Raw genomic sequence first — 20,646 nt, 5'->3', positions numbered from 1 at the left:
ATAGTGGATCCGCAGTGTCTTGCGGAGAGCATGCAGTAAAGTGTAACGCAATACACGAGTAAAATGGAAGTGAGAAAATATACAAAAGGCAAGCGCAGCCAGCTACATATTGAGCAGGCTCATCTGTCGCTTCATCGGACTGGTAGTCCCCGAGTCACCGTCCTCGCTGGGCCCGATACCGCTGTCGGTGCCAACCAGACCGGCATCGGTATCAATGTCCCATTCCTCCTCTTCCTCGTCTGCGTATATGTCATCGGAGCCATCGCGATTCCAGCTTTTCTGGACCGCTCCGCGCGTGTTCCAACGCAGTGCTCGTTGAATACTTTCAAACCATTCCCCGCTACCGGAGACCACAGTAGGAAAGGGGTACTGGCTGGCTTCAACGGTCACATAGTCCCCTTGGCGGAGTTCAACGCGTCCCTTGCCATCAAATGAACAGTAGGCACTGGAGCGCGACCCCGTCGGAACGGCGATACGGAGCAACAGCGAGTCTGACAGTACCATTGGACGGAAAGACAGAGTATGGGGGCAGATAGGAGTAAGAAGAATGCCAGGAATAGAAGGATGAATAAGAGAGCCGCCTGCGGACAGAGAGTACGCCGTAGATCCTAAAATAACCAACCATTAGCCAATGGGTAAACCATTTGAACCGAGTTCAGAGCACTTACCTGTTGGCGTGGAGAAGATACAGCCGTCCGCCTGGACCACAGTCAAGAGATCATTGTCGGCGTACAACTCAAGATTTGACACATAAGGCGACGGCCCCCGATCTATAACCAACTCATTTAAAACCTCGAATTGCTCTCCTTCTTCGACTGCACCTGCTTCTGCCCCTTTGCTTCGGTCCTTGCGGAAGACCGTGCAGGTAAACCGCATCCTCAGGTTGACGCGCATGCCGACGTCTCCCATGACATCATTCAAATGTGATTTGTAATTCTCAAACTCGAAATTCGTCAGAAAGCCCAGGCTTCCGAGTGAGAAGCAGAGCACCGGCGGAACAATCCGCTGGAAAAGCCACGAGGTGAATAGAACCGTGCCATCTCCGCCTAACGTAAGGACAAGATCAAATTTCTCCGGAGCGGCCCAACAGAGATCCGGAGTCCAGTAATGCAACATCTGCTCAAATCGCGGTTCCGATTGCAGCAGTCCCGCTGCATCAAATCGTTTGGAATTCCGTAGCTTGGAATCGACCCATACATTAACCCCCAGGTCGCTCCCATATCGCGGGGTCGAGAGAAGCCACTCGGCTAGCTCTCGCGTCAGGTGCACCAGACGGTTATCGCGCGCCTTTGTCACAATCATCACATTTTTCACTGCCCGTTTGATCGGCCGCCTTTGAAGCTGCTTCGATACCTCCCGCACTCCGGTTGCAGTTTGTACCAGCCGCGAATGAGACAACCACTCATCGTCGGCGATTTCCTCCAGCACCTTCTGAATGTTGACGGCATCGTCAAACCGTCGATGGAAAAAGCATGGCGATTGCAGTACCAGCTGCGCCGTGGAGGGCGACCTTTCCAGGTATTTGCCTAGCTGTAGGTTCGAAAGAGCCGCGGAAAGCTTCTGTGACGATGAGTTGCTGGACCGTTGATGCTCTGTCTCCGCTGAAGAACTCGAGTTGGGGCTTGTGGCTAATAATCCTAAAGATGCCGCCAGCGGCGCATTGGAATTTGGATTGGTACACAGCGACGGTCGCGATGCGAGGGCCTTCATGATCGTCTGTCGGGGTATAAGGTCGCTTGACGACGCGTTTTTGCGGTGCTGCGAACCCAGGGGACCCGCACTGCGGAAAGAGAGGAAAGGGGATGAAGGTAACGAGGCGACGGGCGGCGCTTCTCCCTGGTGAAGCTCAAGCTTCTGCGGGACGTTGGCCCTACTGTTGGACAGTCCGGAGGTGGGTTGGTTCACATGAAGATCATTTGTCGTCTGAGAAGGATCTATATGACTGGCATAGTCCCGAAGGAGCGATGCACCGACAGTTGTGGACGTCAAGGGACAAGAGTCTGGAGAAGTTGGACCTGATAGTGGGGCTGCGGAGGAGAGCGGTGGTGATGAGGATGACGAGAGAGCGGAGGATTCAGAGGGAAGGGAGTCGGATTGGGGTTTTAGGGGGCCATGGCTTGAAGAAGAGGAAGCCATGAGGATGACAAAGGCCGCAAATGAGTAGCAGAGGTGTAGGGCTGACTGCCTTTGGGAGGGGGGATTTGTGATTATTCCATTGACTTCGGGTGTTGTGTCTCTTTGGCGTAAGACGGAATTATTGTTATTTCCAGCGGAAGGTGGACAAAAAGGGAAGAATGACCAACATGGACGGGGGAAATGGACCGACTACTAGGTACTAGTCCAGTACTGGAGGAGGCGGAGCAGCCGCGGCAGCCGTGTTCGGATGTAACGGGGTTTTGGCGGCGGATTACAGCCATCCTCCTCAGCCAGGGTTCGCGAGTAAGAATCTCCGGCAATTAATGGCAGTCCAGTCAACACTTCGATCTGCTTCCATGGTCAGGCGTCCGTAATCTTTCATCATCATTTCAGGACGATCACTAATCATCACAAAAGCATAATGTTTTGCATTACCAGAACAAGGTGAAGCAGCATTCTTTCTCATGGAATGCATATCGTCATCTTGGTGCTACTTTACTGTTATGATAAGAATGGCTTTTCTTTAACATAATGGCTCTGGTCCCAGGAGTGGGAGGAGATAGTCATCTAGCGGACGCGGAAGCCTGAGGGGGAGAGGGATCGTGGCAATACGGTCAAGTCACCACGGATTCATTCCTAATCGCCAGTTTGCTGGACGTGCTGTGAAAATCATATAGAATTTGAGTTTATAGCTGGCTAATTCAGTCCGGTATTCTGCACGTTGGAGGGGTTGTTTCCTCCTGTTGGTGATCCATATTTAGAAATTCACTGTCAAAACGGATATCCCCCAGGAATGGCCAAAGATCGTCTAGCAGAAGTCGACAGCGTACAGCACATCAGGGCCAGACACTTTAGAGCCGGAGACTAGATTAGTGTGTCGTGCGGTATGGGCTCGTGGAAGAATCCGTCAAATATGGTGACGCCTGGAGAGCAAAACGCCTGTGCGCACCAATGGAAGGGCTCCAGGATGTGCCTTGCAATAGTGCGGACGCCAAAATGCGCTCTGGTCATGCCAAAAGAGCGAATCTGACGTTGCCGAATGCGCGGGAAGCCATGGCTTGAAGGAGCATCCCGAAATAGCACCTATGTGCTACCAGTATGTTCATGCAGCTGTGATCACTTTGGCCCCAGCATCACGCCGCATCAATCTTCCAAGCATAATTCTGGTAGACCTTGTCCTCAATAGTCTCCCGCATAAATTTATTCAAACTTCGTTCACCTCTCTCTTCCTCCATATTGACATCGCCATCGGCGCTACCAGCCAATGTCCCGCCACAGATTGTGGAGGCATGCTGATGAACTCTTTCCCAGGTAGCGAAGTCGAATGTTCCCTGGCTCTCATTCAGAAGTAAGTGGCCCTTGCTGGAGAATGCCAGAACGTGAAGAGATTTCGCGGTTGCCGCTTGGCTAACAGAAGGCTGTCGGATAATATCTCCTGATAATGTGACTGCCAGGATGGATGCAGTAAAGGTCATTGACAGGGGAACAGAAGCCGATATTAGAGCCAGAAGAGAAGCATGGAGAAGAGCAGGAAGGAGAGTCAGATACTGGAGAGTACAGGCCAAAGTCAGCGATGCCCACTTTCGCCTAAGTTTAACATTTCACCACCATTGAAATAAACACTCACCGAATCTCCCCGACAGATGTTTTGACCACCCACTATCGCCAATGTAAGGACAACGCCTCGACGAGGATATCCCTTCTCTCGTCCCAGAATCAACCTCCCCAGCATAGTCTTCAGGATGCCCTCGACATATCTTTCACCAACCCCACCAGGAGTGGTGCCAGGCTTCACAAAAACTTCGATAGTCGCCTCTTCAGGCTTCAATGCATCACGGCGGCCAGGCAGCTCGACAGGAGCATTTACGGAACCTAGGACGTCGAACCCGCTCGAAGGACATTTGTAGGAGGCCGACCCGTCGGCGCGGGTAAGAGGTGTAAGGGAGGCGGTCGGTCCAACCATTGTAGCTTGCGATGATTGCCGGTCGGAAACAAGCTGGACGACTAAATAAAGGCCAGAAAAGAGCTCCAAGACCCCTGGGAAAGCGGACAATTGACGGGGAGTTTGGCGTCAGAGAACGAGCTGCTGGAGAGAGTGAGAAAGCGTCCTTCCGCCTGGAAATTTTTGGCTGCAAGGTTGGACAATGCGGGCTGTTTCCCGATTGGCTGATCTGCGTGCTTCAATGGCCCGCTCCCCACCAGGTGATTAGGTATGGCACCCACGCATGGCAGGGAACAACACACACACAGTACGTCTAAAAGCACCTGTACCATCTTGTTCTGTGCAGTCATATTCCAGCTATATTCCTTTTTTACTACATGATTCAGGCAGTAACAGAGACTGACTGGGCCCAAGAATTCCGCCGTATCCGCCACCTCTGGACTCAAGAGGACACAGGATACTGGCGACGTAGTTATTTTACCTACTGAAGCAGAATAGCTCCGATTTCCAGTATTCATACGGAGTGAAAAGAAGCCTATCAGATTGGAATGCGACTTCTTTCTTTTGAATCATACCAAGCAGAACTACTCCGTATCATGTGGCTTACTGCAGCGGCCAGCTCACGACGACCAGCGTCATTCCGCTAGGTTTGTGTCTTCCTCCTTCCTCCAGAGTCTTACGTCTTCGATCTCCAAGTGCCGAGAACATTGGCAAAGTGGCAGTGAATACGGCTCCACTCCCAAAGAAGGTAGTTCGTCACGCAAGAATCGTACTAGAGCTACTAGTAATTGGCACCAGCTCACCTGCACTGGCGCATCCTGTATACTTATTACATCAAGTTAGATGTACCTAGATATGCATTGTAGCAAATTTCTAAGTTGATACTGTTTCTGGCCTGCATAACGGCTCACGTGGTCCAGGGTATCTTGCCGGATTCGCTCACACCGATATATATGAGCATGCATGGCTAGTTCGTATCCTTGGCCTTGGGTATCATTTTGACTCTGGGAACGAATCATAATGGAGTGACACTCCTTGTCGGCCTCGGCGAGGCTGTCCTCGGATAGATCTCCAACCAATCTAACGGCCAACCACCCATGGCCCAAGCCTTTAGCGGCCCCAGAATCTGGTCTCCCTTCGCTATCAACCAGTGACGATTACACTGAGGTACGAATGAACTTGGCCAAGGTAGAGCGATTCATCGTTTTCCAATGATATTCCATGCAGGAGAAGATGGAAGCATGGCAACCCCTCACAGTCCTCAAGTCAACGCAAGGACTTCATCCAGACGATGACTGGTATATCTTCGGACAATCCCCGCAAGTGCATTTGCATCCTAACTTTCACTTGTCATTCAATATCAGAGACACACAACCCATCCCATTATCGTTTCACTGAGGCTCACAAGTCCGATATTCATCAAAGGGGCTTCCCGCGTCTGTACGAACCTTAATTGGATGGGCATTGAAACGTCTCCGCCTGATGTCGAGGAATCGACGGAACCTCCTATATGTCCTTTTACGGACAAACACACTTCAGTCTCAAGCAATCACACATGTGAAGTAGAAACAGGACTCGGCGTGGAGAAGCTAGAGTATCCTGCCACTCTAGAAGTCTCAAAGCCACAGTCCTATAAATCGGCAAATGCTGCCTTTGGCAATGATGCGAGCTCAGCTCACTCTGCACACACTCTCTCTCCTGAGCAACTGGCAAGGCTTCTCCAGGTCGATGTTCAGTAAGTTCGACATTTTCGGTAATTGCTCACTCAATCTGCTACCTCTCTCTGACTCGATTTTCCAGAAATGGCCTATCAAGTACGGAAGCTGCCACTCGCTTGGAGCGGGATGGCCCAAACAGGGTTCAAGAAATCGAGGGCGTATCGACCTGGAAAATACTGTTGAGGCAGGTTTCCAATAGTCTAACTATGGTATTATCATTCCTGCAGGCCCACATTCCGGTCTGTCAAAACTTTAATTTGCCAAATGATACCAATGTAAACCCAGGTTCTCCTCATCACTATGGCTATATCCTTCGGTATCCATGATTACATCGAGGGAGGTGTGATCACAGCAGTCATCGTCCTCAACATTGTCGTAGGGTAGGTTTATATACTCTGGTTTTTGATGGCCTCAGTCTGATCCATATTTCTTAGGTTCGTCCAAGACTACCGGGCAGAAATGACAATCATGTCACTGCATCGACTCTCCGCACCTGTATGCAAGGTACTGCGAGACGGCCGCGTAGTCTCCGTCCCGGCGGAGTCTGTTGTCGTCGGCGATGTTGTTCAACTGACAGTTGGCGACATCGTTCCTGCAGATCTGAGGTTGATCGACGGTACGAACATATCAATGGATGAGGCCTTGCTAACGGGCGAATCTTTGCCTGTGAACAAGGCCTCACAGATTGTGCATACTTCCCGCAATATGCCCATCGGCGATAGAACAAACATGGCATATTCCGGATGTAGCATGACACAAGGACGGGCAACCGGAATCGTCACTGCTACCGGAATGAAAACCGAAGTGGGCAGAATAGCTAAACTTCTCCAGGAGACTTCAGACGACGCCGACTCCAGCAGGCTCGTTCGAGCCGTCCGCTACGTCAAGTCAACAGCGGAGAATCTCCTCGGCCTCGTTGGGACTCCACTACAGGTCAAGTTGAGTAAATTTGCCCTCCTTCTTTTTGCTCTCGCAGTACTCCTGGCTATTATCGTCTTTTCTGTCAACAAGTGGGACATTGAAGGAGAAGTCTTGATATACGGAATAGCCATTGGCGTGGCCGTGATTCCAGAATCCTTAATTGCTGTGCTTACGATAACGATGGCAGTGGGAACCAAAGCAATGGCAAAGGGGAACGTCATTGTCCGGAAGCTTCAATGTCTGGAAGCTGTTGGGGGTGTCACAAACATTTGCTCTGACAAGACGGGAACCTTGACGCAAGGAAGGATGATTGCACGTACGGCGTGGATACCAGGTGCCGGTACTCTGACTGTTCAGGACACTACAGACCCGTACGACCCTACTAGCGGTTTAGTTCAATTGAACGGGTCTGACTGGGTTCCCGAAAAGCATGGTGATAACCCGGCTCTCTCTACTTTTCTCGCCACAATTTCTCTATGTAATATGTCAGTCGTTCAAAATGAGGAGCCATCTGGCGCCTCAAGTAGTCGCTGGACTGCTGTTGGAGAACCCACCGAGGTTGCCCTCAACGTTCTGGCGCTGCGTGTCGGTTACGAGAAATCGACGATACTGCAGAGAGACGGTATGCAGCTCGATACAGAGTATCCGTTTGACTCTTCTATTAAGCGGATGACAATCGTTTACAAAAATTCGCGCGAAAATATTAACGAGGTGTATACGAAGGGAGCTCCCGAAGCTGTTCTATCAGGCCTCGCCATATCTGAGAAGAAAAAGGAAAACATTCAGTCTGAAGCTGACAGAATGGCCGGTGAAGGTCTTCGCGTTCTCTGCATTGCACACAAAAGAACACCCCTTGAGGATCAATCCCAAGTGTTTCCACGCGCCATGGCTGAGGCCAATCTTGAGTTCTGCGGTCTTGTAGGGCTCTACGATCCTCCCCGTGTCGAAACCGCTGCTGCCGTTCGAAAGTGTCAGATGGCCGGAATCACCGTGCATATGCTCACTGGTGACCACATCAAAACGGCGACAGCAATTGCGTCGGAAGTGGGAATTCTCGGTCCAATGATGGATGCCAGATCAAGTCGCTTGGTCATGGCCGCTGCCGAATTTGATGAACTGTCTGATGCTGAGATAGACGCCATCGAGCAGCTACCTCTTGTGATCGCCAGATGTAGCCCTGCAACAAAAGTTCGAATGGTTGAGGCGATGCATCGACGTGGCGCTTTCTGTGTGATGACAGGCGACGGAGTCAACGACTCGCCCGCTTTGAAACGCGCAGATGTTGGCATTGCAATGGGCAAGAATGGCAGTGATGTTGCAAAGGAAGCGGCCGACATGGTACTCACAGACGATAACTTCTCATCTATCGTGAAGGCAGTGGAGGAAGGAAGACGACTCTTTGACAACATCCAGAAGGTAATCTCAAGTTGGCGGTTTTGTATAGCATGACTAACACCTGCAGTTCTTGATGCACCTGCTTATATCAAATATCGCTCAGGTGATCTTGCTCTTGATAGCTCTCGCATTCAAAGATAAGCAGGGAAACTCGATATTTCCTATTTCGCCGCTTGAAATCCTCTGGGCCAACCTAGTCACTTCGTCGTTCCTAGCTTTAGGGTTGGGATTAGAAGAAGGGCAGCCTGATCTAATGTACCGTCCACCACATGACCTGAAGGTGGGCGTCTTCACCAAGGAGCTTATCACGGACAAAATGATCTACGGTACATTCATGGGATCTTTATGTCTCGTCGCCTTTGTGAGCGTCATCTATGGAGCTGGTGCTGGTATTTCTGACCTGGGAGAAGATTGCAACAATGGCTGGAACGAAACATGCAACGTCGTCTTCCGAGCACGTGCTACAACCTATGCCTCGCTGACGTTTCTTCTACTGATCACAGCGTGGGAGGTCAAACATTTCTCTCGGTCTCTGTTCAATCTAGATCCTGATAAATATCCTGGCAAGCTCTCTGTGTTCCAGTCCATATGGAGAAATCGTTTCCTGTTTTGGGCAGTGATTGCCGGTTTCGTTGTGGCCTTTCCAGTGATCTACTTGCCTGCTGTCAACAGACTGGTTTTCAAACATCAAGGTATCGGGTGGGAGTGGGGAATTGTCTTCGGATGTGTCGCTGTTTACCTAGCGCTTGTGGAAAGTTGGAAGGCAACCAAGAGGGCTTACGGGATTGGAACCGGGAAGAACGCAATGCTCACCATAATGGATGCTGAGATGAGAGCTGGTTTGACGCCATCTACTCTTTTGTCGATGAGTGCCAATGCCAGCGTGGAGATGAAGTAGAGGACGTGAGGAGCAAGAACTGGGGTTGAAGATTGACACAGAGCCTGAGAATGCTCAACCATTTTCGGCAGCTCCGACGGTTCTGGCTTCTGGCTAGTGTTCAACACACATTGCGCTTCGTCTTTTGTCGTCGACTAGATTCGCTTGTTGACAATTTGTTTTGCTATGATTGTAGATTCTCTTACCTTAGTATTCGTGTTGCCCAAATCCATCAATTTATGATTGGCCACTTGAATATATATTAAAAGTGTCTCAGAACCGGCGAGGATGACAGCTAGCTAAACTAAATAACCATAAGTAGTGATTGATGAAGGGAAATTAGCTCTGCTGCTACTTTGACGCCACCTCTGAGCTCGGGGAAGATAAGTCCATTCGTACTGGCAAACTACATGAAGCCAAACCGAGAACGCCGTTATCAACAAACCAACCTGCAGGCTGGGGCTGTAGTGGGGGCGCTTTGCTGACGGAGGGGTTTGGATTCCAGCCCCAGCGAATTTCTTGCCAGGTTGGCATTATCCTATCCCTTTCTCTGCATATTCAAAGTAATCTCCCCGTCTCACTGCCATCTCTCTCGCAAAGTCCCGCCATAATAATGAAGGTGTTAGGCCTCCACGGCAAGGGCACCAGCGCCGCCATATTCAACTCCCAGACGGGTCCGTAACCTACCCCGCCCTTGCTTATCAGCTGTCCGCAAGTTCGCAACTAACCCCTCCCTCCAGCAAGCTTCCGCTCTCACCTCACCGACCTCCGCATCGACTTCGACTTCATAGACGGCTGCTACCCCTCCACCGCCGCAGCGGGAATCGACCTCTTCTACCCCGCTCCCTACTACTCCTTCTGGGAAGATGATTCCCCCGAGGCAATCCAGAAAACATGTACCTGGCTCAAGGGTCTTATTGCACAGCGGGGCCCCTACGATGCGGTCATGATGTTCTCGCAAGGTTGCGCCCTCGGCGCCGCGATGCTCCTCCTCCACCAAGTGCAGGAACCCACGGAGCCTCCCCCGTTCAAGGCGGCGATCTTCATCTGCGGCGGGGCGCCGCTGAAGCTGCTTGAGGGCATAGGGTTCGAGATTTCGGACACGGTGAAGGAGCGCGATCGGCTGGGGAGGGAGGCGTTGGCGTTGCAGGCTCATTCTGCGTCGATATTGGCAAGGGGCTCGGCGCGGTGGACCGGCTCGGCGTCGGTGGGTGGGGCGGTGGACGAGGAGGAGCTCCGGGAGGAGATCCGTGGGCCGTTTAAGTTGGGGATTCCGACGGTGCATGTTTATGGGTCTAAGGATCCGAGGTATGCCGCTGGGGTGCACCTTTCGGGGATTTGTGAGCCAGCGAAGAGGAGGGTGTTTGATCATGGGGGTGGGCATGAGATTCCCCGGACGGACCAGGTGAGTCGGACGATTGCGGACTTGGTGCGGTGGGTGTTGCTGGAGGGGAGTGCGTAAGAAGGTTCTCGGACGCTATTTATACATTTTGCAGCAGTTGTTAACCACATATAATGCTTGAGATCTAAGTATGAGCTTGTTGGCTACTCTTTATTATCGAGATGATCCGACGCAGTCTCTATCGCCCTTCGTATCGCATTCGCTGTCTTTGTCACAGCATCCTTGCTCCCAGAGCCAGGAATTTCATGCCCTCGATCGTGAACATACGTCCACTTCATGTCTGACCTGCAGACGTCGCTCGCCATGGCCGCTTGGCTGCCACTCTCTTCCAGTGCACCCCATACATGGACCGTGGGGATCTCGACAATACCCTTGACATCATTTAAATCAACGACTGCAAACTCCCCCGTCTGTAATCCCTCATAGTCAATCGGTGGCCGCACAACCGAGAAGAACACAGCGAATCTGAACGGGCTGTCAACGTTGTCTCCTCGCTTTTTTCTCCTGAAGACATATATAAGGTACGTTAGGATCATCGTCGCCGCTTGACTGAATGCAATTACACCATCGTATGGCCCCTCGTCTCGCAGGTGTTGTTCGAAATGCCGATAGACGGCGAGACCACTCTGCGGGTCTTTGTCGTCAAAGTACGCGAAAACAGGTTCTTTCTCCAAGGCGATTGTTTCAACACCTGCAGAATCAGTTTCGGGTTGTGTACGTCTATGTCCAAAGGGTACACGGACCTGGGTACATGCTCCAAGGAATGGTACCTTCGACGAAATCGTAGACGTGGCCGTCTGCTAGCTCGTAGCGGATGGCAGCTGGTTCTGTCAGTTCCGATCTCTATTACGAAGGCTGTTCTACCTGTCTGCATCTCGAAGATCTTGGACTCGTGTCAGACTCGTTAGCTTCAATGTTGAGTATGGCTCGAAGCTTACACGAGAATTGATGCCTGCTCCATGGAGACTGCTCTCCATTAGCAACTGCGACCAGTTCACTTGGCTAGGGACACTTACCAGAGAATGCGCATTTTGGTCCAACTAAATTGTCGACGTACTTCCGGATGAGACAAGATTAAAGGAAGCCAAAGCAAGTGGTGGGAACCATTTATCGGCTGTCGCTGCGGTGGGTCATGTCAACAGTCATTTGTCAATTTGTCGAATTCCAAATAAACAGGAGGGTGCATAGCCTAGGATCCCAAACGACATGCACTATCCCTGAGGCTGAATGAAGGCGGTATTGACATTGGACAGTTCGGGTACCCTAAACCATCTAAAATTTAGGCATGTACGCATTTTGGCCACGCATTCATTTTAATATGGCCAATGATGAGCTTGCATCGTCCCACAGTTCAGGCGTCCTGCCGTGTCTGGGGCCAGGTTTCGATCTAAGACGATCGATGGGTCTCAACAAGTGACAAATGACAGTGTCCCTTTACAACAGCATTGCCCGCCGGTCGCGTGTTTGACTTCCTTAGGATGCCATACATTGATAAGAAGTATATTAACCTGTTAACTGTCATTATATTTAGATAGGTACAGCGTCATCCTTTTTTCTTTCCGAGGCCGCTGCACTGATTTTTCGTTATGGCAGGCAGCACATCAACCGACAGTCTTCCACCATTAGCGGTGGTAGGCCTCTCGTTCAAATTTCCCGAGGATGCAACATCATCAGATGCCTTCTGGCAGATGTTGCTCGAAGGCAGATGCGTTTCGACCGAGTTCCCTGCCGATCGGATGAACATCGACGCCCACTACCATCCCGATCGCAACCGCCTCGACAGCGTCTCAATGCGTGGCGGACACTTTCTCAAGGAGAATCTAGCGGCATTTGACGCGCCTTTCTTCTCGATGAGTGCTGCGGAAGCGGAAGCAATGGATCCCCAGCAACGTATGGTTTTAGAGACGGTCTATCGAGCCTTGGAAAACGCAGGTCTTCCAATGGAGAAAGTTGCCCGCTCCAAGACCAGTGTCATTGCAGGGTCATTCAGCGATGACTACTTTTTGCTGCAGACCAAAGACCCGCTGGATATGCCTAAATACACGGCCGTGGGCACATCGCGGAATATGCTTGCTAATCGAGTAAGCTGGTTTTTTGATTTGCTAGGACCGAGCGTTGCGGTTGATACTGCATGTTCAAGCAGCTTGATCGCCTTGGATATGACATGCCAATCAATCTGGAGTGGAGACGCTGCTATGGTACGTTGACGGAAGGATAGGTTCCTATTGGTTTTTTGCTAATGCCTTGGTAGGGCGTGACAATCGGGAGCAATGTGATACTAACCCCGGAATTGACCATGAGCTTGGACAACCTGGGGCTACTATCGCGGGACAGTCACAGCTACAGCTTTGACAGCCGTGCAAATGGATATGCAAGAGGCGAGGGAATCGGTGTCATTGTGATCAAGCGACTCGATAGTGCTATACGTGACGGAGACACTGTCAGAGCCGTTATAAGATCATCCTCTTCAAACCAGGATGGAAAGACACCCGGTATCACGCAGCCTAGCAAAGACGCGCAGGTCCGCCTGATCAGGGATACGTACAAAAAGGCAGGCTTGGACATGTCATTGACCCGATATTTTGAAGCGCATGGCACAGGTATTCATTTATTGAGACTTCAGGAAGTTTCTACTCTGTTAACTAGATTTAGGAACCCCCATTGGTGACCCAATCGAAACGAGAGCGATAGGGATGGCTTTTCGCCGGTATATGTCCCCCGAGAAGCCTTTATACGTGTAAGTCCTTCCTGGCCATTACGAGCGAGAACTTATCCTAAGAGCACTATAGCGGCTCTGTCAAATCGAACATAGGGCATCTTGAAGGAGCTAGTGGGGTTGCTGGAGTCATCAAAGTGATTTTGGCATTGGAGAAAGGCATAATCCCACCGAATAGTCGAAACCTGCAGTCCCTTAATCCACAAATTGACGAAGAGTTTCTTAATTTGAAGGTTTGGAACAGTATCCTGCTGAGTCGACCGCCCTAACAACTTTCGCACAATAGGTGTTGCAAAAGGCCATCCCATGGCCTGAGAATGGCCTACGAAGAGCTTCAGTGAGCTCGTTTGGCTTCGGTGGTTCAAATTGCCATGTCGTCTTGGATGATGCATACAATTCCCTTCGCCTTATGGGTATTGAAAACACGCGTCATCAGACAGTGGTCGCACCTCCATACTATGCAAACACTGGTCTAGTGGCTCAAGGGAAGTGTAGCTACGCCATGAATAAAGAAAACCGTCAACCAACCGACGATCATGTCATTGGACAAAAGGAGAATGGATTGCTTGACGAGGAGGAGAACTACCAGATTCTTGTGTGGTCAACCGCAGACGAAGACGGAATCAAGCGACTTGTGGAATCGTGGAAACCGTTTCTATCAGACAAATGTGAATTCTCAAGAAGTCAGCGACGCCAATATCTGCTCGACCTGGCATATACCCTCAGTCAGCGCCGCAGCCAGCTCCAATGGCGGAGCTATGCTATTGGAGATGCCTTGGGGGATCTCGGAAGTCTCCCAGACCATTTTGCGCCTGCAATAAAGTCTACCGACGACCCTCACATAGCGTTCTTGTTTACTGGAGTATGACTAGAATAAAGCGGAGACAGCCGAGGCTGACCGTTTATAGCAAGGAGCTCAGTGGCACGCAATGGGTCGCGAGCTGTTACATCGGTACCCTGTATTCGCGGACAGTCTCGCAGAGTCCGCAAAGTACCTGAAAACACTAGGGTGCACCTGGGATCTGCTAAGTAAGTATCTGTCCCATACAGTCTGTAGCAAATGGCTAACGATCATCTTACAGTCGAGCTAGAAAAGTCAGCATCTAATACTAATGTGAATAATCCCGCTTATGGCCAACCTCTATGCACTGCTCTTCAGGCCGCCCTCATTGATCTGCTTGACAGCTGGGGAGTTATCCCGACAGCAGTTGTAGGACACTCCTCCGGAGAAATTGCTGCTGCGTACTTTGCCCTTCCATATATTCATCCATCTGAATGTGACTGACGAGAGATGACACAGGTACTGCGCCGGAAGTCTTTCAAAGCAGTCTGCGTTGAAGGTTTCATACTACCGAGGCTTTCTGGCGGCGAAGCTTGAAGAGCTTAGTTCAATGAAAGGTTCAATGCTTGCGGTAGGACTATCTAAAAAGGATACCCAAGGATATATTGACAGGATGCAAGATCCGAGACTTGTTGTGGCCTGTATCAACAGTCCTAGAAGCGTGACCGTGTCGGGGGACGCAGAACAAATTAACTCCCTTCATGATCTGCTGCAGCAGGATGAGGTCTTCTCACGCAAGTTGGTGGTCAACGTTGCATACCATTCGTTCCAGATGCGAGAAATCGCAAACGAGTATCAGTCTGCTATGGGAACGCTGGAGAAGCCGAGTTGTGAGAAGAAGAAGGGCCCAGTCATGTTATCTTCTGTCACAGGTGACTGGGTCTCGAATTTTGAGCTGACGGACCCTGCATATTGGGTGCGAAATATGGTGTCTCCAGTGTTATTCTCAGATGCTGTGAGCCGCATATGTTCTTCTCCAGGAAAGCAGACGAGGAAAATCGATGGAAGCCACCGCTATCAAATGGCCATCAGTCATCTTTTGGAGATTGGGCCGCACGCAGCATTGCAAGGTCCATGCCGGGATATACTCAAGAGCATCAACAAGCAAGCCGATATCCTTTATCAATCACTTCTAGTACGGAATAAATCTGCTGTGAAGACGACCTTGGACTGTGCAGGTCGCTTGCATTGCTACGGCTACCCAATTAATCTGGCACTGGTCAACACAACTGCTTATGATGGAGCCAACCAAAGGAGGGTGCTCAGCAATCTTCCTGAATACCCATTCAACCATTCTACATCATACTGGCGCGAAAGCCGGAAAAGCAAGGGCTACAGATGCAGGAGATTTGGCCGTCTGGACCTTGTCGGTATCCCAGATCCAGACGGCAACCAGATGGAAGCTACCTGGCGGAACATTATCCGAGTCTCCGAGATGTCGTGGGTTCAAGACCACAAGATCAATAATACAATTCTCTACCCAGCGGCAGGCATGTTGGTCATGGCGGTGGAAGCGATCAAGCAGCTGGTTGAGCCAGACAAAGTCACCGTGGGCTTCAATATCAAAGATGCGGTGTTTCCGTCTGCACTGCATATTCCCACCCATGCAGACGGCATTGAGACAAATATACACATGAAGCGTGTCAGAGAAGGGAAGTCAGATAGTAGCGGCTGGTACGAATTCCGGATATGTTCGTACGACAACAACACCTGGATTGAAAATTGTACAGGTACTATTCAAGCCGCATACGAAGCTGGCGAGATGGGACTGAATACCAATGGTCGAGTGGAGAGCGAGTGGCAGGAGGGTCTTGTGCAGTCATATCTGAATGCAGCAGATACATGCGCGGAATCCATCGACCCATCCGAGTTCTACGAAGATATATTCGCCTGTGGCTACCATTATGGGCCGGCATTCAAAGCAATCACCGCTCTCCGATGCGATGGAAAGAGTAATTCGCAATTTGTCTCGGATGTCCGCACCTACAGATGGGTGGATGACGAGAGCTCGGCAGTTGCTCAGCCTCATACGATTCACCCAACTACATTAGACGCCGTGATCCACATGATGGCCGGTATCGTGACGTACGGTGGCCAGAAAAAGTCCGTAGCTGTTCCGACACGGATCGACCAAGCATGGATATCGAACGGTGGGTTGAGCCATCTGACAGCGGACAGCATCAAAGTACATGCGAGTTCCCATAGGTCGGCCGTAGGGGACGCCCGGTATTCAATGACTGCAGTAGATCGGAAAATGACTCGTGCAGTCCTGACCATCAACGGCCTTAGAGTCACAGCTCTGGCAAGCTCAGAGAGTGTCTCAGAAGATGGTCAACTACAGACAGAGAACCTGTGTCACCATATAGAATGGAAGCCTGACCTCGACCTGCTGAGCAGCCAGGAAATCCAAGCTTTCTGTGCAAGTGGTGAGCCAGATAGCGAAGAATCAGTCCAGTACTTTACTGAATTGGACTTCCTTGTTACAACATACGTTGACAAAGTCCTCAAGTCGATCACAGACGTCAAGGCCGATCACCCTCCCCATATGGCGAGGTACGTGGAGTGGATGGTAGATCAGCAAACAGCACTGGAGTCAGGCCACTCTGCATTTAGTTCTGAAGTATGGAGGAACCGCATGAAGGACGAGAGCTTCGTTAATGATGTCCATGCAAAACTGGAGAGCACGAACAAGCGAGGGCAGCTTGTAAGTACAGTCTGTAGGAACCTTCTCATGTTCCTCAAGGGAGAAATCGACCCAATTGTTTGCCTATTCGAAGGAAACCTGCTCGACGAATCTTATTATGAAATGGTAAGTTAGGACGCGACGATGACAGTCGAAATGACCTTCCAAATGACCATGATCTGCAGGTTCAATCTGTCCCACGTATTCGTCAAGTCGCTCGGTACCTGGATGCTCTCGCACACAAAAACCCACACATGAAGATCCTTGAAGTTGGTGCTGGAAGCGGCGCCATGACTCAATTCTGCCTTCAGGTCCTTTCTACGAACTCGGAGAACGACGACACGGCGCCTCGCTACAGGCAGTGGGACTTCACCGATATATCTGGGTCTTTCTTCCCAAAGGCGCAAGACCTCTTTGCATCTCAAGGCAAGCGGATGCGGTTTAAGACGCTTGATATCGAGCACGATCCTGGACTGGATGGCTTCGAGTGTGGAACATATGATATGGTTGTTGCATTTCTGGTGAGTTTACGAGATTGGAAATTGTACGGTTTCAAAGTAGGGCCACGCTCTAACCTACCTCCTATCTTAGGTCTTACATGCTACAAAAGATCTGTCTGCGAGTCTGAAGAATGTCCGCAAGTTGCTGAAGCCGTATGATTGTTCCATCAATATTTCGCAGCTGAATGCGAGCAATAACTGATATCATCTCCTGCAGTGGCGGAAAGCTCGTGCTCTTCGAAATCACCCGACCGGGTGCCATCCGGACAACGTTTGTCTTTGGCTTGTTTGAAGGCTGGTGGCGAGGTACGTCTTCCGACGCTCTGAAGATAGAAGCGTACACAAGATCCTGACCTTTGCAGGACTCGAGCCCTACCGTCAGAAGAATCCATGCGCGGACTCAGCCCAATGGGAAAGACATTTGAAGGAAGCCGGATTCTCTGGCTGCGATGTTGTGATCGACGACTATAGCCACGAGGACTGCCAGGAGGCAAGTCTAATTCTCTCGACTGCCGTTCATGAAACTTCCAAGATGGAAAAGTCGCCGATAATCAGTATCATCATTGATCCTGCTAATTACGCGCAAGTAGAATTGGCTGCTGAACTCGATGCCCAGCTCAGGTATGCGGGATTTGCCAATATAACGCAAACGCCGGTGGAACATTTCCTGAAAAAGGAAGATCACACAAATAGTCTGGATATCGCCCTTTTGGAAGGTTACAGTCCCTATCTGTACGATATAAAGGAGCAAGAGTTCAAGCGTCTTCAGAGCTTGCTTGCTTCTACGAGGAATCTTATCTGGGTAAATGGTGGAGGCGGACATCGGTCATGTCCAAAGTACCGACTCGTGGACGGACTGTTTCGAGTCCTGAGGGAGGAGAACCACAGGACAAGACTGACAATCCTCTCTCTGGAGCAAAAGGCGTCGATCAAGCACCAGGTCCAGCAGATTGTCAAACTAGCGCACTCAGCCTTGACTCAGGAGACTGGCATCGAGACAGATTACACAGAGCTAGAGAACATGCTTCACATCGGCCGCCTGGTTCACGCCACTGGGGTCAATCAGGAGTTTTCGGCGAAGAAGCTTCCTCAACAGAGGGTATTACGAGCGTTTGGTGCTGAACCGCGCCTCAGACTTGAGATAGGCTCCCCTGGTCTGTTGAACACTCTCCACTTCGTGAAGGACACTTCACACCAGAAGCCCCTGGGACCTACAGAATTCGAAGTTCAAGTTAAGAGTGTCGGCCTTAATTTTCGGGACGTGCTGATTGCCCTGGGACGACTGGACAGCGAGGCGTTGGGGGCTGAGTTTGCAGGGCTGGTTACAAAGGTTGGATCCTCGTGCCGCAAGTTTCAGCCGGGAGACAGGGTTTTGGCGTGCTATCCCAGTCGTCATGCGAACTATGTCCGTCTAGAAGAAAGTATGGCTGTCATAAGGATTCCGGACACTATGCTCTCCTTTTCGGAAGCCGCCGCTTTGCCAGTCGCTTATGCCACGGCGTGGATTGCGCTCAATGAAATCGCTCGACTCCAGCACGGCGAAGCAATTCTGATTCATTCCGGTGCTGGAGGAACGGGACAAGCCGCCATCCAGATCGCTCAGCACCTCGGTGCGACTGTCTTCACGACTGTCTCCAATGAGAACAAAAAGCAGTTCCTTGTACAGAAGTACAATATCCCGGAGGACAACATCTTCTCGAGTCGGAACACGCTATTCGCGAAAGGCATCAAGCGCCTCACAAAGGACAAAGGCGTGGACGTGGTCCTCAATTCGTTGTCTTCTGAAGGGCTTATCGCCTCTTGGGAATCGATCGCACCGTACGGCCGATTCATCGAAATCGGGAAGAATGATATCTTATCCAACTCGAAGCTTCCAATGTTGCAATTCGAGCAGAATGTAACTTTTGCTGCGGTTGATCTGGCCGCGATGACGTTGGATCGCCCACGTATTGTGACAGCGGCATTGGAAACTATTCTGTCATTGTTAAAAGAAGGGAAGATCTCCCTCCCGGATCCACTTCAAGTCTATGGAATCTCGGACATCGAAGCTGCATTCAGGCAAATGCAGAGTGGCAAAAACTCAGGGAAGGCTGTTCTGGAGATGAGAAATACAGACGAGGTAATGGTATGCCACATCATCATCACCCCAAAGATATGAGCAGAATTCTGGCTAACCAAAACGCAGACTGTCCTGGAAACGCGACCAGCGTACCTCTTTAGCCCCGAGGAGACCTATCTCATCGCGGGTGGTCTAGGCGGCTTAGGAAGGAACATCGCTCGCTGGTTTGTCGAGAGGGGAGCTCGAAATCTGATTCTACTCTCCCGGTCGGGACCTCTGAACCCACATGCCCATGACCTGGTCAGGGAGTTAGAAGCCAAAGGCGCAAGAATTGTTACGCCCGCGTGCGACATAACCGACAGAGAATGCCTGAAAACTGTCTTGCTCGAGTTTGGGCAGACAATGCCTCCGATCAAGGGTTGCGTCCAAGCATCGATGGTCGTTAGTGTAAGTTGAATGTCCTGATACCTTTGTATAATCTCAAAAAACGTCCACTGAGAATTTTATTTCACAGGATGCGCATTTCGAAGGTATATCTTTCGAATCTTGGAAAGCTTCTACCACGCCTAAAGCCCAAGGCTCATGGAATTTGCACGAGCTGCTTCCGAGAGGAATGAATTTCTTCGTGTTAATGTCATCTGTTGCTGGAATATATGGCGCACGAGGAGCATCTGGTTACGCCGCTGGAAATACGTTTGAAGACGGCCTAGCCCGATACCGCATTGCGCTGGGTGAGAAAGCTGTGTCCTTTGACCTCGGGATGTTTCTGTCCGTTGGTGTCTTGAAAGACAACCTGGCGCTCCGAGAAAAGACGTTGGCCAGTACCGTCTTCCAGCAGATCACAGAGTCTGACCTCCACGCGCTCCTGGATGTCTACTGTAATCCAAGTCTGGACGAGGTTCCATTGTTGAGAAGTCAGACGGTGGTTGGAATGACTCCCAAACTGCGCGAGAAAGGCATGACAACCACCGAATGGATCAAGCGACCATTCTACCAGCATATGACATTGGTCGAAGGGACTGAAGCTGGCATTTCCGGGAAGGCGGAGCATACCAATTTCGCTGCTCTCTTCGCAAACGCTGGATCCGAAGCAGATGTTACTGCAGCAGTGACAGAGCAGCTGAAGATCAAGCTCTCCAAGATGCTCTCATTACCTCTGGCTGAGATAGACGTCGAGAAGCCCATACACCAGTACGGAGTCGATTCCCTGGCGGCAGTGGAACTACGGAACTGGTTCTCCAGAGAACTCCGCGCAGACGTCGCCATTTTCGACATCCTTGGGGGCGCGAACATTGCCTCTGCCGTTGGACTCGCGGTTCGGAAGAGTGACTACCGAAGAGCAGAATGGGGATCTTGACCAATTCGGTAGATGTTTGGCGCGTGCGGAGAAGAGCGTGGAGTCGTTTGGATACCTTGGTCGGGGGATTAGTCCCCTCACCTAAGAAAGAAATGCATT

The 20,646-nt window shown here is 50.8% G+C and overlaps 6 protein-coding genes across 6 annotated transcripts; 3 read left to right on the top strand and 3 right to left on the bottom strand.

Annotated features, from left to right (window-relative positions):
- Nucleotides 1-102: 102 nt before the first annotated feature.
- Aud_000243 (putative NAD+ kinase Utr1) lies at nucleotides 103-2,136 on the bottom strand (the record flags this gene model as incomplete). The annotated part of the gene is made up of 2 exons (XM_043285758.1): nucleotides 103-608; nucleotides 669-2,136. The coding sequence occupies 2 exons, from the start codon at nucleotides 2,134-2,136 to the stop codon at nucleotides 103-105; spliced, it is 1,974 nt and encodes a 657-aa protein (XP_043141693.1).
- A 1,133-nt stretch (nucleotides 2,137-3,269) lies between these two features.
- Aud_000242 (putative exosome complex subunit Rrp46) lies at nucleotides 3,270-4,099 on the bottom strand (the record flags this gene model as incomplete). The annotated part of the gene is made up of 2 exons (XM_043285757.1): nucleotides 3,270-3,683; nucleotides 3,764-4,099. 2 exons carry the CDS (start codon nucleotides 4,097-4,099, stop codon nucleotides 3,270-3,272), a joined length of 750 nt encoding a protein of 249 aa, XP_043141692.1.
- A 1,997-nt stretch (nucleotides 4,100-6,096) lies between these two features.
- Nucleotides 6,097-9,010, top strand: Aud_000241 (putative potassium/sodium P-type ATPase; the record flags this gene model as incomplete). The annotated part of the gene is made up of 3 exons (XM_043285756.1): nucleotides 6,097-6,176; nucleotides 6,231-8,133; nucleotides 8,180-9,010. 3 exons carry the CDS (start codon nucleotides 6,097-6,099, stop codon nucleotides 9,008-9,010), a joined length of 2,814 nt encoding a protein of 937 aa, XP_043141691.1.
- Nucleotides 9,011-9,602: 592 nt separating this feature from the next.
- Nucleotides 9,603-10,451, top strand: Aud_000240 (putative EF-hand calcium-binding domain protein; the record flags this gene model as incomplete). The annotated part of the gene is made up of 2 exons (XM_043285755.1): nucleotides 9,603-9,663; nucleotides 9,730-10,451. 2 exons carry the CDS (start codon nucleotides 9,603-9,605, stop codon nucleotides 10,449-10,451), a joined length of 783 nt encoding a protein of 260 aa, XP_043141690.1.
- An 83-nt stretch (nucleotides 10,452-10,534) lies between these two features.
- Nucleotides 10,535-11,421, bottom strand: Aud_000239 (uncharacterized protein; the record flags this gene model as incomplete). Its single annotated transcript, XM_043285754.1, has 5 exons — nucleotides 10,535-11,082; nucleotides 11,135-11,212; nucleotides 11,256-11,274; nucleotides 11,330-11,357; nucleotides 11,408-11,421. 5 exons carry the CDS (start codon nucleotides 11,419-11,421, stop codon nucleotides 10,535-10,537), a joined length of 687 nt encoding a protein of 228 aa, XP_043141689.1.
- Nucleotides 11,422-11,977: 556 nt separating this feature from the next.
- Nucleotides 11,978-20,547, top strand: Aud_000238 (type I polyketide synthase; the record flags this gene model as incomplete). Its single annotated transcript, XM_043285753.1, has 15 exons — nucleotides 11,978-12,589; nucleotides 12,643-12,991; nucleotides 13,044-13,128; nucleotides 13,181-13,340; nucleotides 13,394-13,969; nucleotides 14,016-14,136; nucleotides 14,190-14,349; nucleotides 14,408-16,652; nucleotides 16,692-16,757; nucleotides 16,817-17,152; nucleotides 17,223-17,284; nucleotides 17,349-17,437; nucleotides 17,494-19,256; nucleotides 19,317-19,637; nucleotides 19,705-20,547. The coding sequence occupies 15 exons, from the start codon at nucleotides 11,978-11,980 to the stop codon at nucleotides 20,545-20,547; spliced, it is 7,788 nt and encodes a 2,595-aa protein (XP_043141688.1).
- Nucleotides 20,548-20,646: the final 99 nt, after the last annotated feature.

This window comes from Aspergillus udagawae (genome assembly GCF_001078395.1).
Source record: "Aspergillus udagawae IFM 46973 DNA, scaffold_1, whole genome shotgun sequence".
NCBI classification, from domain to species: Eukaryota; Fungi; Ascomycota; class Eurotiomycetes; order Eurotiales; family Aspergillaceae; genus Aspergillus; species Aspergillus udagawae.
The sequence above is the reverse complement of the archived record's forward strand: the minus strand, read 5'-3'. Positions and strand labels throughout refer to the sequence as shown.